The 16,543-nt window shown below is 39.7% G+C and overlaps 1 protein-coding gene across 1 annotated transcript in view; it reads right to left on the bottom strand.

Annotated features, from left to right (window-relative positions):
• Positions 1-16,543, bottom strand: part of SLC12A8 (solute carrier family 12 member 8) — a 127,488-nt gene that overhangs the window by 1,510 nt on the left and 109,435 nt on the right. Inside the window, exons 11-13 of the mRNA XM_025376334.1 lie at positions 9,743-9,840; positions 9,077-9,194; positions 3,314-3,374 (exon numbers count right to left, since the gene is read on the bottom strand). Of these exons, the coding sequence (XP_025232119.1) occupies positions 3,314-3,374; positions 9,077-9,194; positions 9,743-9,840 (277 nt within the window). The remainder of the gene's footprint in view (positions 1-3,313; positions 3,375-9,076; positions 9,195-9,742; positions 9,841-16,543) is intronic.

Below are 16,543 nucleotides of genomic sequence, written 5' to 3' on the forward strand. Positions count from 1 at the left end.
CATTACATTCTTCTGAGTCTGGAGAAATAAAATACTTCACTCTCTAGTCTAGAATGACGGTCAAATCCTCATTTGGACAGTTGCTAGTGCTTCAAGAAAGAAAGCCCTCTCAACGACAGGCTCAACTTCACAGAGTTCACAGGAATTGTAGGCATAACGGAGGAAGTAACCTAGCCAAATTCTTCTGCCAAAACACACTCTACATTCTTCTTCTTCTTCTTTGGTTTTGAAGAGCATTTTGGGGGTTATAGTTGGGGATTGGGAGGGGAACTTAAAACTACAAAGCAGAAACACAGCTACCAATCTCTTTTTTTTTTTTATTTTGTCTTATTTTGATTATTTGAGACAGTCTCATTCTATTCCCCAGGCTGGAGTGCAGTGGTTGATCTCAACTTACTGCAACCTCTGCCTCCCAGGTTCAAGCAATTCTCATGCCTCAGCCTTCCAAGTAGCTGGGATTACAGGTGTGCACCACCATGCCCAGCTAACTTTTGCAGTTTTAGTAGAGATGGTGTTTTGCCATGTTGCTGAGGCTGGTCTCAATCTCCTGGCCTAAGTGATCCACCTGCCTCAGCCTGCCAAAGTGCTGGGATTACAGGTATAAGCCAGTGCATCTGGCCAATCTCTATTTTAAAATAAATCACCATTTTTGGGTTTTTTTGTTCTTGTTTTTTTTTGGAGACAGGGTCTCACTCTATTGCTCAGACTGAAGTGCAATGTTGTGATCTCAGCTTACTGCACCGTCTGCCTCCCGGGTTCAAGCGACTCTCCCGCCTCAGCCTCCCTAGTACCTGGGACTATAGGCACCTGTCACCATGCCTGGTGACAGGGTTTTGCCATGTTGGCCAGGCTGGTCTTGAACTCCTGACCTCAGGTGATCTATCCGCCTCAGCCTCTCAAAGTCCTGGGGTTACATGTGCGAGCCACTGCACCCAGCCTTTGTTGGTCCTTTCACCCTCCTGAATAACCATCCCAAAATATCACCCAGCAGCCATGGTGAGGCCAATAAGTTTGATGTTGATTTAGCTGAGGCCTCTGCCGCCCACCTCACAGCCTACAGAGCCTGGTTTTGTGTTATGAATGGTGTGGACTGATTCTACTCCAACCAAAGTACTGTCCTTTTCTAAGAATAATCTCCCCCTAGTACATTCTTCTTTCTACATAGCACTGCTGTGGCCTCCAAGGTGAAATCGTAGGAATTCAGAGTACAACATAAGGAACGGTGACCTTCCATGGCATTTTTAGGCTTTAAAACCAGAAATGACTAAAAATATTCCTGTAAATCAGGCAAGGCAAAATAGTCTCACCCACACACCACTTGCAGCTCCAGAATCTGTAGGCAGCTTTTACACAGAATCTATTTCCATTTAAACTCTACTCTTTCTCAGGACTGGGTTGTAGGGGAGAAGAGATCAGTGAAGATGTGTTGTGACCTGGCTCACCCAACCTTGTGCATCAGACAGGACAAGAGGCAGAGATCACTCACCCTCCCTACAGCTCCACAAGGGACATTGAGCCCAGATGGCCCAAGTAAGCAGATGACAGCGTGCTCCCCATGCACCCCAGCCTCCATCCCTGGGCCCTCTCCCTGTTGGTTTCTATAGCCCTTCTTGTCATCCCAAGCTCCAGCAGGAAGGCTTTATCTCTTGTGCCATCTTGAATAGATTGGCAATGTTCGTGAAGAGTTGTCTTCAAAAGGATTCTTGGGAATGGAGAGTGTTTAATGGGTGTGGTGATGATAGCACAGCAACGTGAATGTCCTTAATGCCACTCAACTGCACACTGCACATAAACATGGCTAGGATGGTACATCTCATGTTACATGTATTTCACTTTTTTTTTTTTTTTGAGATACAGTCTCGCTCTGTCACCCAGGCTGGAATGCAGTGGCGCGATCTCAGCTCACTGCAAGCTCTGCCTCCTGGGTTCACGCCATTCTCCTGCCTCAGCCTCCCGAGCAGCTGGGACTACAGGCGCCCGCCACCACGCCTGGCTAAGTTTTTCTATTTTTTAGTAGAGATGGGGTTTCACCATGTTAGCCAGGATGGTCTTGATCTCCTGACCTGCTGACCCACCCGTCTCGGCCTCCCAAAGTGCTGGGATTACAGGTGTAAGTCACTGCACTTGGCCTTTTTTTTTTTGTTTTTTTATTTTTTGAGATGGCGTCTCACTTTGTCAACTAGGCTGGAGTTCAGTGGCGTGATCTCAGCTCACTGCAACCTCTGCCTCCCGGGTTCAAGCGATTCTCCTGCCTCAGCCTCCCTAGAAGTTGGGATTACAGGCACACCACCACGCCCAGCTAAGTTTTGTATTTTTAGTGGAGATGGGGTTTCACCATATTGGCCAGGCTAGTCTTGAACTCCTGACATCAGGTGATCTGCCTGCCTCGGCCTCCCAAAGTGCTGAGATTACAGGCATGAGCCACAGCACCCAACTTCATAGGGCTATGAAGTTACATCTGGGATCAACGGCAAAGGATCCCATGATCCACTAGCAATGTCTGGACATGGAGGGTGGAAATACTAGCAAGTACAACTCGGACATCTAGAGTCTCAAAAACCAACAAAATGCAACCAAATGAACACTGGGTTGGGTTTTGCCTGGATTTTCCTAGCCTGCAGCTCTAGCTCCTCACTGATATTGAAAGGGGACGGAAGGGTGTCATTCCCCAGAATCCCAGGGCCTTAAAAGGTAAGAAGCAGTGGTACTGCAAGAGTGGAGGAGAAGGAGTGAGATTAGGGCACATGTGAAATATACCTTCTCTAGGAGGCTTCTATTTCTTAGGAAAAGTTTTTTTTCCCCTTTCCTGTGTATCTGACCATAGAGGTCCCACAGAAATCCTCCAGGATCTCCACTTTATTTCTATACTTGGCCTCTGCACTGTCCCCAACCCCATCATGTCAACTACCTCTGACTCAGATGGAATAATGTGCGTCCTAGCGTTACATTTCCCTTGGGCTTTAATCTTGTGTGTGATTATGCATTGATGCTAATGTGTCTTCGACTGTAAACTCACTGAGAGTAATGACTTATCACCCCAGCAACCAGATTCTAAATAAAGCCTCTGTTCTTGATGACTGAGGACAAGAAGGGAAGAGGACATGAGCCTAGAGAAAGCTTCTGATGAGCCGAATCTGGGGGCCGAGTGGTGGAGTGCAGATGAGAGCAATATCTGGTCTCCCTGAGGTGCCCAGTTGTTAGGTTCCCATGCCACAATCTAGGCCCAAGCCCAGCCACGAATGGGACACCCTTGGCACCTCCCAGGACTCTGGACACTCATCCATTCTGGTACTGGCTCCACACTGGCACAGACCTGCAGGAGGGGAGCAAGAGAGACCTCATCCACCGGAAAAAGCTGAAGTTGGAGGCTGATCCTGCAGGGAAGACATACACATAACCATTTTTGAAGGTTCTACATACGCATCTAGAAGCTCAGTTTTAATAGGGTGAATGCACACCCCAGTACACACACACGCACAGAATTAACACAAATGTTTTCCTTTTTCAGTCTAACCAAACAATATTCATTGTAATCCTCCAATGACAGCAGCCTACTAAGGACTTTTACTCATGTGAATCTTTCAAAAATTTATTTCTAAACTCCAAAATCACTCCCAAAAAACTGGATAAAGTGCTATAAGGAAAAATGCAGAAGACTTGCTAACTTTAGTTCTAGCAATTAAAAAACTTTGATAATTTTTTAAGACTCATACTGACAAGTGTTGAATACACGCTATGAAATTTTCTACTAGACCATACAGTCATTGAGAATAGGGAACATGTCTTTTTCATCCTTATAATCATCACAGTACCTCACGGGATGTGGAACTTAAGAATTTTTTAACGGGTGTTAAGTGAATCAAATAGTTCCACATGTAGAAACGTTAGAGCTGAAGTTTGAAGTGACACTGTTATTGATTCTAGCCAAATAATCCTGACATCAAACACACTGATTAGAATAGGGTTCATCAATTGATAAAAATCCATCCCTCCTTTGGTGTAGGTTTAAAAAAATTCACATAGTAAATTATATATAACTTTAGAGAAACAAATCAAATGTGATTTTAGAAAATGCTTTTCTAAATTATACATACATATGATTGCAAATTGATTGATTAGATAATGTTCAATATACGATCAGGAAAATAGCATTATTTTAAGAGGCTTATGTTAGAATCTCCACAAATATCAACAGTATGCAGCTGATAACATGTTTCCTCAATATAATTTAGGCCCTTATGGCTAAAGGGATGATAAATTTTAGATCTGCATTTGCAATTGCAAAGAGAAGATTTCTAATATATTTTGAGATAGTCAGAAGGAAGAAAATAAACATAAACATTTTATTAACTCACCCTACTTAAGTGTGATAATTTAGATTCTAAATTATTTGAATTTTACATGGACATTGGCCTGAAATTTGATTTCATGTTTTCCTATGAATAGATTTCTAGGAAATATTGAAATTTCTTAAGATTAAACTACTTTTTAAGAAATACAGAAGCAATCACTGAAGTAATCACTGTTAATTAAAATACATTCTATCCATGAAGTCAGCTAACATAAGGACCTCTTCTTAACATTACTGTTTTTCTAAATCAGTATTTTTAATACACACGACTTGAAATGTTTGAAGTGCATTTCTTTCAAAGTGTTTGAAGTGCATCAGACTATTCTAATTCTAAAGAACCTTTTTTTTTTTTTTTTTTTTTGAGTCAGAGTCTCACTCTGTTGCCCAGCTGTAGTGCACTGGCTTGATCTCTGCTCACTGCAACCTCTCACTACCATGTTCAAGCAATTCTCCTGCCTCAGCCTCCTGAGTAGCTGGGATTACAGGCGCCTGCCACCATGCCTGGCTAATTTTTGTATTTTTAGTGGAGATGGGGTTTCACCATATTGGTCAGGCTGGTCTCGAACTCCTGACCTCGCGATCTGCCCACCTCGGTCTCCCAAAGTTCTGGGATTACAGGCATGAGCCACCATGCCCAGCAAACCCTTTTTTTGTTGTTGTTTGTTTGTTTGCCTAGATAGTTATGGGCCATTTGATTTAGTTAGTAGTTTTAACTTTAATAATAAGTTGCTTTATTTTAAATTGGGGCATCATAGAATTTTGCTGAAAAGGGCTCTCTAATGTATTTTTAAAGAGCTTTATTATTAAGGAATAATTGATATGCAATAAACTGTGTATTGACTATATTTTCTTCTTTTCTATATTCTGGATGCTCGGGCATTTTGGATCTTGATCCTGGAGGGTCTAGCTAATTCCTAGATACTGAATAGCAAACAATTCTCCAGTGGGTGGGCTTTTGATATACAAACCAACCAATCCAGGACCCTCCCTTTAATGTAGTTCTTTATCAAACTCTCCCACACCAAGCCAATATTACCCCTGCCCTAAATCACACCAGGACGAGACAACTATAGTTCATCCCTATAGCCCAGAGTCTGCTACTATTACTCAAATTATTCAATCCTAACCTTACACAGTGTACCTACCCTGCCTTGCTCATTCCTTTTCACAAAAACCCAAAAAAGGCTCTAGGCCATGATCTCCCCTCTTCCTCTTCTGCCCCATGACTGACCCTGGTCCATCCCCACCTGGCCTTGCATGTCATGCCAAACCTCCTGTTTCTAATGATCTTCCTCCTTCATGACAGTCATTTCCAGGTCTGTGTGTTTTACCACATCTGATTAAAACAAATCCTGGGTACATCTGCAGAACAAACTGCATGTAAAGACAGTCCATGACTTGCAATTATTCTTTATGATTGGTTTATCAGGACATAATCCCATCATTAAGTCAAGGAGTATATTTAAAGTATACAATTTGGTCTGTGTGTGTATATGTGTGTATGTGTATATACACATACATACATCTAACCATGTATACACTGTGAAACTATCACATAAGCAAGATAATGAACATGTCTAGCACCTCCAAAAGTTTCCTCAAGCTACTTCATAAGATCTCTCTCCCATATATCCTTACTCCACTCCCATTCAAAAGTATCCACTGATCTGCTGTCACTATAAATTAAACCCAGTCTCACAAGTGTTTTTTGAAGCTCAGAAGTCCTTAATTTTGATAAAGTCCAATTTATAAATGTTTTTATGCTTTTGTTGTATTTAAGAAATCTTTGCTAACTAACAGTAGCAAAGGTTTTTCTCTTACATTTCCTTCTAGAAATTTTATAGGCTTAGGTTTCACATTTAGTTCTAATATCCATTTTGAGTTATATTTTTATATGGTATGATATATGGGTGGAAGCCTGCTTTCTGCATATGGCTTTCCAGTTGTTTCAGTGCCATTTGTTGCAAGACTATTCTTTCCTCCCACTGAATTAACTTTGAATCTTTTTCAAAAATCAGTTGACCATATATGTGTGGGTCAGTTTCCGAATCCTCTACCCTGTCCATTGATTCACATGTCTAGCTTTTCCACACCATACTGTCTTGATGACTTTAGCTTTTAAAATCAGTCTTGAAATCAGAAAGTGCAAGGCTTACAACCTTATTCTTCTTTTACAAAATTGGTTGGGCTATCAGGTCCTTTGCATTTCCATATAAATACTCTAGAATCTGATTGACAATTTCTATAAAAAGGCAGCTGAGATTTCGACTGGGATTATGTTAAATCTATATAAAAATTTGGAGATACTTGAAATTTTAAGAATATTAAGTCTTCCAATTCATGAACATAGTATATCTCTTCATTTATTTCTTTAATTTACTCTTTAGTTTTTTTTTCAGAAACGCTTTGTAGTTTTCCTTTTCTCCTCTGTAAATATGGTGAATTACATTGATTAACTTCAAATGCTAAATGAACCTTGCATTCCTGGAATAAACCCACTTGATCATATTGTATTATTCTTTTTACATATTATTGCATTCAATTTGTTAAAATTTTGTTAAGAATTTTTGCATCTATATTCATGAGATATGTCAGTCTATAGTTTTCCAAAGAGTTTTTATAGAATTAGTATTTTTTCTTCCTTAAAGGTTTGGTTGAATTTATTAGTAAAGCCTTCTGGGCATAGGCTTTTCTCTCTGGTAAGGTTTTTAATGACCAGTTTAATTTCTTTAAGAGATGACCTGAATAGCCCCATATCTATTTCTTCTTGAGTGAGCTTTCAAGGAATTTGTCCAATTCATCTAAGTTGTCAATTTATCAAGAGAAAGCTGTTCATATTATTCATTTATTTCACTTTTAATATCTATAAGATTTCTAATGATGTCATCTCACTCATTCCTGGTATTGGTAATTTGTGCTGCTTCTTTTATTCTGATCACTCTGGCTAGAGGTTTATCAATTTTACTGATCTTCTCACATAATCAGGTTTTTGCTTCATTTGCCTTCTCTATTTTTTTTCTGTTTTACATTTTATTAATTTCTATTCTGATTTATTGTTTTCTTTTCTCTTCTTACTTCAGGTTTAATGTGCTCTTCTTTTTCTAGTTTCTTAAGTTGGATGTTAGGATCATTAATTTGCAAATGCTCTTCTTTTCTAATGTAAGCATTTGATGCCATAAATTTCCCTTAGCTACATCCCACAATTTTGCTGTTCCATTTTCACTTTTATTCAGTTCAAGATAAAAGTGTAATTTCACTCTGCTTTCTTCTTTGAATCATGGATTATTTATTTTCTGTATTTTAATTAGGGTTATGTAATATTCTTTAGTTTCTAAATATTTGGGGATTTTCTTTTCTTTTTTTAAATTTTTTATTTAGGAGGAAGAGTCTTGTTATTTTGCCCAGGCTGGCCTCAAACTCCTGGCCTCAAGTAATTCTCCTGCCTTAGCCTCCCAAATAGCTGGTGTGTGCCAACTGTGCCTGGCTTATTGAAGGATTTTCTGATATCTTTCTGTTATTTATTTCTAATTACTCCCCCCTTTGGTCAGAGAGCATACTCTGTTTTTGAATGGACTTGAATACTTTTAAATTTATTGAAATGTTTTTTATGTACTAGCATATAGTCTCCCCTGGTAAATGTTTCATGTATAATTGAAAATAACATATATTCTGCTGTTTGGGGGTAGAATGTTCTCTGTCAATTAAGCCAGGTTTGTTGATAGTGTTATTCAAGTCTTCTATAGACTTACTGATTGTATACTTATTGGTTTTATCAATTAGTAGGAAAGAGGTATTGAAATCTCTGACTACGACTGTGAACTTATCTATTTCTTCTTGTGGTTCTATCAGGTTTTGGTTTGCGTATTTCAAAGCTATGTTTTTAAGTGCATAAATGTTAAGGTTTGTTATGTCTTCCTGATGTGTTTTTCCCTTCAGCTTTATGAAATGACCCTCTTTATCCCTGTAATATCCCTTTCTCCAAACTCTACTTTGCCTAATGTTAATATAGCTACCCTGGCTTTGTTTTTCATTAGTGTTAGCCTGATATATCTTTTTCCATCCTTTTACTTGTAATATGTTTGTGTCTTTATATTTAAATGAGGATTCTTGTAGGCAGCATATAGTTGGGTCATGCTTTTTCATTCAATCTGACAATCTCTGGCATTCAATTAGGGTGTTTAGACCACCCATATCTAGTGTGATTATTGATATGGTTGGGATTACATATACATAAACCATCTTGTCATTTGTTTTTTGTTTGTCTCATTTGTCCTTTATCATCTTTTTCTTCTTTTTCTGCCTTATTTTGATTACTTTTTATCTCCTTTATTGGCTGAAATATAACTGTTGTGTTATCTTAGGTTGCTTTAGGGTTTATAGTATGCATTTTAAACTTACCACAATCTATCATCAAGTGATGTTATAGTATTTAACAAAGTATAAGAAACTTACAACAGTATGCTTTCATTTCACTCTTGGCTCTTGTACTGTTGTTATCCATTTTACTTCTACATATCTTATAAACCTCATACTAAGTTATTATTTTTATTTGTAATCATTCATATGCTTGTCACAGTTCTCCTCCTAGACTATAAACTATTTGAAAACGGGATTCACATATGAATCAGTGTTGGCATTCAATTGACATTCAAAACTTTTTTTGTTGTTTCCAATGAATGGTAAAGAGAATGAGGGAACCAGTGGCAAAATGGCTCTGCTGCTTACCAAGGTGAAGCCCTGGACTAGCCCGGCCAATGTAGAAATACACGATGGCAGCAACACCCATGTTAACCAGGGTATACACCCACTGTATCACAAACATGATGAGAAGGGACCCAACAGCCTGTGAAAACAGAATAGGAAGAGCAAATCACCTAATGGCTTTCTACATGGTAAGCAAGCCACAAGGCTAATGTCTTCAGCAACATTCCCTCTCACCAACTTCTGATCACTGTAAAAGTCTGAATAACTGAAGTTTATGAATAATTCAAAAAACCTCATTTAAGCAGATATTTGGGCAGATACCCTCTGAAAATAACTTTTTAATTAAAACTATCAATTAGATATTTTATCTTACCTCCTTGTCCCATTCTTCCCTATAAGAAACAAATTAGGATGAAAGTATAACTTAGTTGTACCTTAAAATTTAGTAACCCAGAAGTTATCATAGATAATTAATTATTTAAAAAGGAAATTATTGATTAAAATAAGCAGTTCATTGAATGTAATCTTGCCATATGTAGTCTCATCTAAATTCTAATACAACAGGCAATTAAATCACATTGCTTGTAATTAGGCCCTCCATCTTTCCTCCCCCTCAGCCCAAGATCACATATGTGTCCACCTGAACTCTGTCCCAAGAACAATTGAGATCGAGATGAAGTTACTCACCCCCAACAGGGAGACCCAGGGGTTGCACATGTGGGTATAGAAAGAAGTTGATCTTCTCAAGATATCTTGTTCTTGGAGCCTGGACTTCAAGAAGAAATCTAAAAAATAGCCAAAGATTTGGCTGCCAAATTGCTATCAACCCTCTACTATTTTTTAGGAGGAAATACCTATGAGCTCGTCTTCCCCAATTTTGTAACTTAGCCTGAAAGACAACTCCCAGGGCTTGCTCTTGGAGGAGGAAGAAAGAAGTGTTTACAGCCTCCTCCCACCAGCCAATGATCTGAGAAAGAAAGGAAAGGGAGAGACAGAGTGGAGAGGAAGGTCCTCTGATGCCCAAGGCACATCTGTCCAGATATGTCATCTGGGGGGAGGGAATTGGAAACTCAGCTCTCCCCTCTTTTTTGGATGTAAGGGGTTAGAGTGGGAGAACTAGACATCTGGTATTCTTGGCTCCCAGGTGTGACCACTGGGACTGCTAGGGCAGGTTGGCTTTTGTCTAATGAGAGATGGTCTTTGCTACCTTCTGACTCTGAAGGTTAGCTCATGTTAGACTGGTCTCAGGTATCGACCAGAAAGTGATGAAGCAGAGAGATGGAGGGAGAATTGCTCCTCTGATTCCTTCCTCTGGCAATTGAAATGCCTGAGGGGAAAGGGGCCCAGCAATAAGCAAATGCATAGTCCTGCCTCATCCTTTCAGGCACAGCAGGGCTTCTCAGAGCTATGCCATGTTCTATTTGGCTCTGCATTCTCAGTTTACAGCTGGTTCCAAAAGCACTCAATTTAAAAAATAATAATTTTTTTTAATGTCAGAGTTATGAAGTTTGGGCTTTTAGTGTAAGCCTCACCCAAATAGTGTGCACTGTACCTATTAGGCAATTTCTCATCTCTCAATTCCCCTCTCACCATCCCACCCTCCTACCTTTCCAAGTCTTCAATGTCTATTACTCCACAATCTGTGTCAATGTGTACACATTATTTAGCTCCCGCTTATAAGTGAAAACATGAGGCAGTTGACTTTCTATTTCTGCAGAAGTGCTCAATTTATGAAAATGCATCTAGATTGTTTAACAATATGGTCTAATCACCATGAACACACAATAATGTTTCAAACAAATGATATGTTGGATTAACTTCACAGTATGTTTATACTTCATTTCAACACCAAAACTTCAGGTGTTCTCAACTTCATAGTTTGTTGCTCAGGAAATACAGTAGAAAGCTCCCTACATAGCCCTTCTCTGTTCTCCAATATCAAATTCCTGCTTCAGCCAAACTGTCTTGACTGTGCCATCTCCTCTGCCCGGCCCTTCCTTCTTCACTACAGTCCAGAACCTGTCTCATATACCAGAGTTTTCCCCACCTCAACCACCCCTGATGTGTTGGTTCCTGGAATCTCTCTGGGATCCACAACTCATGAATCCCCTAGCCCTCTGCTTATCTAACTCTTATGCATCCCTCAGGTCTCAGTTCAGTTATCACTTCCTCGGGGAAATCAGCCCCCACAGGAAAATCTAAATATAGTCCCTCATACCATTAATATTTCCTTATGACCCATTTCCTTCACAGCACTTACCATCATTTGTAGTTGTATACGTATTTACATGTTTCCATGCCCACTGGATTATATGCTTCATGGGGGCAGGGTCCACATCCATCTTGAGCCTAGGGCTTGGCATGCAGCAGAACTCACTAAGTATTCCTAGACCAAGTCTCCCATCCTCTCTGGTCACTGTGGTTTTATGACCTAGCCCCTTTGAAGCACATGCCATCAGACTATTTCACACCCTACCCTTTATCATTACAGTCTTTTACCAACTTGTTATTCTTCTCTTGCTTGTTAAATATTTCAGCCCCTGGCTCACCATCTTTTTCTCTATCAGCATCCATTGTCATCCTTGGTGACTTCTACAAAAACAACTCATCCAAGGCCCTGCTTTCTTGATTCCTTGAAATCCTCATGCTAATAACATTTTCTTTCACTCATCCCAACCATCGACTCCCTTAGCTGCACTTGCAGTGTGCCATTACCAGTAACCTTACACTTCCTAAATCATGACTTTAAGCAATCTGCTCTCAGCCCATAACCTCCTTTAAAAACAATGTTAAGCTCATTTGCTCTGCTGTTCCTCATTCCAACTATTCATAGTCTACAGAGGGACCTTTAGATTATTTGCCTTAGTATGTTTTTGATTTCCATCACCTACCTCCCACTTTCCCTACCTTCTTACCTAGCTTGGGTTCCACCATCTAAAACTATCAGCATTCCCTTATATACACATCTGCTCCCATGCTTCAGCATTACTCAGCAGCCTCATACCTAGGCAACTCATTCTCCTACTCTCTGGTAGAACAAATTTACAAGCTCTCTTCTCCAAAGAGAACTTTTCATGTTCTCTCATCACCAAATCAGCCAATTCACTTGCATCTATACTCTCTATTCTGCCTTCCTTTCTTTCACAGTGGATGAACAGCCTCTGATCCTAAGGCCCATCCCTCCACTTGTGCCGTGATCCCATCCCTTTTCGCTTGTTCAAGGACTTTGTTCTCGCATCATCAATTTTTCTATCCCCTACTGAATCATTCCCATCAAATACAAATACACTGTCATCTCTCCCACCTAAACAAACGTCTACAGGTCACCCCTAGTTATTGCCCTATTTCTGTGTTTCCCTTACAGCAAACCTCCTCAAAAGAATTGCCTATGCAGTCTCTATATCCCATTATTTCCCCAACCCACTCTTAAGATTGTATCCACTTTTCCACTAAAACTACTCTTACCAAAGTTGCCAATGATTTGAATCTTTTCAAAATCTGTGGTCAACTCCTAGTCCTCATTCCGTTTGATCTTTCAAGCAGCATCTGATACATGTGATCATTTTCTCCCTATTGAAACACTTTCGCCTCTAAGATGCCTCACTCTCTTGATTTTTCTATGTCACTGCCCACTCTCTCAGTCTTCTTTGCTGACTCGCCTCCTCCTTCCAGCCTGAAAATATTGGAGTATTCCAACATTCTGTCTTCAGCACTCCTTTTTCCCATGTATACCCACTCCTAAGAGATTTCTTCTAGTCCCATGGCTTTAAATGCTACTGATATATTGATGACTCCAAGTTTATATCATTCTTGACCTCTCCCTTGAACTTAAATTTTGAATAGTTCATTGTCTTCTCAATATCACACATTAGTTGGCTAATAAGCACCTTAAACTTAACATGACTAACACAGAAATCTATTCACCTCAAATCTTCATTTGAATAAATAACACCACCATTTACACAAACATGTAAGATTCATCCTGACTCCCTTCTTTCTCTCACAGTTATACTTATTTCATCCATAAACCTTGTTGATTCTACTATCAAAATATATGCTGAATACAATTACTCCTCACTGCCTCCATTGCTCCCGTCCTAATCCAACCCCCTTTCATCTTTCATCCATTTACTGTAGTGGGCTCCTGTGGTACAGAGCACAGCTAGAGAGTACAGTCCCCAGGATTTCTCACTGTTAGGTGTAACCATGTGACTAAGTTCTCAGCAACAGAAAGTGAACAGAAGCAGTAAGTGCCACTTCTGGCCCAAGGTCTTCAAGAGAACGTGTGCCTCTTCTCTGTGCACTTTCCCCTTCCTCTGCCTGAAATCTGAATGTGGTAACTCAGTCTTGACTGTGCACATGACTAGGTTCGAGGGCAGAGTGAAGTCGTACAAATGGCAGGAGCCTGGATCCCTGAGTGGATGCATGGAAGAGAGCCTCCCACGGAGTTGGAACACCCTTCTTGCACTGTAATGCAAGTAAATAACATTTTTTGGTTATTTGTTTAGCCTACCCTAATTAATATACCTCCAAATTGGCCTTGGCTCTCTCTTTTACCTCTAAAAGTCACTGATCTTCTTAAAGCCTGACTCTGGTCACATTGTAGCTGTAGCTAGAACTTTCCGAGCCTTCCATCACACTCACAATGGCCCACATGGCCCTATACAGCACTGTCCCCCACTTTCCTCACTGGACTCCTCTCACCTCTCTTCCCTGGCTCACCGCTCTCCAGTCACTACTGGGCCTCTGCCATTCTTGATGAGTTGCCAGTCCAATTCCCACCTGGACCTTTTTACATGCCAGTTCCTCTGCCTGGAACTCTTCTTCTACCTCTCTGCATGGCTCACTGCTTCATGCAATTCAGTTCCCCATTAACATATCATCTTCCCAGTGAGATCTTTTCTAATAAATCTATCTGAAACAGTGCATCTTCCTCCCCACCCTGGTCTCTCTTTATCCCATTACTCCACTTTATTGTTCTTCATTATACTTATCACTTATTGACATCACAGTGTGTATTTGCTTGTTTATCAGATGTCTTCCCCTACTAGAATGTAAGCTCTACAACAGTAAAAACCTTCTATGTCTATTCAGCATGTTCCCCCAGCACTTAGAACAGTGTCTGGAATGTACAAGGTGTTCCATAAATGTGGGTAAATGAATAAATCATTCTATACCTTGAGAAGACTTCATCCTCTCAACATCTATTTGCATTCATCATGTGCCTCCAAGTATTATGCTTATCTTTTTATACATCTACACCTTCAGGGACAAGGACCCTCTTTTATATTCTAAATGCCAACTCTAGGCATTTAGAAGTTTGTATATAGGAAGCGCTCAGTAAAAGTCTCCTTAATAATTACGGATTAAAATAAAGTCTGCAAGATTGATCTGAATGGATGGCTCTAGTACTTTTCAAAAAAAAAAATTCTGTTATGATTGCCATTAATTAAATCATATAGTTTTAACAATTTAATTAAATTGGTTGTTTAGTTTTGTACTTATCACTTATTGACATCACAGTGTGTATTTGCTTATTTATCATATGTCTTCCCCTACCAGAATGTAAGCTCTATAACAGCAAAAACCTTCTATGTGTATTCAGCATGTTAAATTGTGAAGTTTTAACAATTTAATTAATGGCAATCATAACAGAATTATTTTAAAAATTGTTTAATTTTAACAATTTAATTAATGGCAAACATAGGCTTAGTAAAATACAGTTGCCCCCTTGGTTATTAAGAAGGAACACTAGACTGGGCACAGTGGCTCACACCCGTAATCCCAGCACTTTGGGAGGACAAGGCAGGCACATCACAAGGTCAGGAGATTGAGACCATCCTGGCCAACATGGTGAAACCCTGTTTCTACTAAACAAAAAATACAAAAAATTAGCTGGGCATGGTGGCACGTGCCTATAATCCCCACTACTTGGGAGGCTGAGGCAGTAGAATTGCTTGAACCCAGGAGGCTGAGGTTGCAGTGAGCCAAGATTACGCCACTGCACCCCAGCCTGGGCAATGGAGGAGGAGGAGGAGGAGGAGGAGGAGGAGGAGGAGGAAGAAGAAGAAGGAGAAGGAGAAGGAGAAGAAGAAGAAGGAGAAGGAGAAGAAGGAGAAGAAGGAGGAGGAGCAGGAGGGGGAGGGGGAGGAGGAGGAGGGGGAGGAAGAAGAAGAAGGAGAAGGAGGAGAAGGAGAAGAAGAAGAAGGAGAAGGAGAAGAAGGAGAAGGAGAAGAAGCAGAAGGAGAAGAAGAAGGAGGAGGAGGAGAAGGAGGAGGAGAAGGAGGAGGAGAAGAAGGAGGAGAAGGAGGAGGAGAAGGAGGAGGAGAAGAAGGAGAAGAAGAAGAAGCAGAAGGAGAAGAAGAAGGAGGAGGAGAAGGAGGAGGAGAAGAAGGAGGAGAAGGAGGAGGAGAAGGAGGAGGAGAAGGAGGAGGAGAAGGAGGAGGAGAAGGAGGAGGAGAAGGAGAAGAAGAAGAAACACTATTCACTATTGGTTAAGAACTTACATTTTTGCCTTTCTCTGAGATCTGTCACCTATTAAGCTCACGCTTTTACAACACTTGATCTTATACAACCTCAATTTTACTGAACCTAAAGGGAATTTTGTGTGCGTGTGTGTGTGTTCTGAGGAACTTGGGCAGAAGTAGTAGGAAAAGTTTGTCCTCTAGGCAGCCACAATGGTGTTTTATATATCAGCAATGTAAGGGAGAATTTATGCGAAGATGCCCAATGACTCTTTGAATAGGTACTATAAAATAGACAATTATTCGTAATTCTGAATAGCTAGGGTTTCAAAACTCTTCCAAAGTGACTAAAGGAATTTTTTTTCTCATCTCAAATTTTGCTAGAGAAAGCAAGTTGTACAAACTTGTCAAGGGGGCAGGGGACAGCTTCTCATGCTAGAAATACTAGGAAGTTATATCAAGCCTCTACTCATAAACAAGCATGCATCGTGCATGTTAAAAATGTCAAACATAACAAATATGCAAATATTAAATTGACTTTTAAAATCTAGTGATATGTATAAGTTCTATATTCACAGCAGATATAAACACTTTAAGAATAAAGGGGGAAACCCCAATTATGTTAATTTTTAAATAATAAATTTAATTTTATAGAAATTACTTAAACATTAAACCCTCTGTGAAAATTCACTTCATATCTTTATCAGAATAAATAAACACGTAGTTCTAATTAGCATGTATAAACTGATAATGTATATTGCCATAGTACACACAGAATCATGTTTAAAATCCCTGTGGTATTTTATCTTGTTGATGTTATAATTTGCTTAACCACTTTCCAAATGCTGAGCACTTAAGTTATTTCTAATTTGTCATTAGCACAAACAATGCAGCTATGACAATCTTGTACATATTTTTTGGTTTGTTGTTTGGCTGATTTGGGGTTGTTTCCTTGACAAACGTTTCCCTCAAATAGACTTACTAAATCAGGGCAATTAAACAGTTTTGTGTTTCTTGTTACATC

The sequence above is a fragment of the Theropithecus gelada genome, chromosome 2, assembly GCF_003255815.1.
Source record: "Theropithecus gelada isolate Dixy chromosome 2, Tgel_1.0, whole genome shotgun sequence".
Classification (NCBI taxonomy): Eukaryota; Metazoa; Chordata; class Mammalia; order Primates; family Cercopithecidae; genus Theropithecus; species Theropithecus gelada.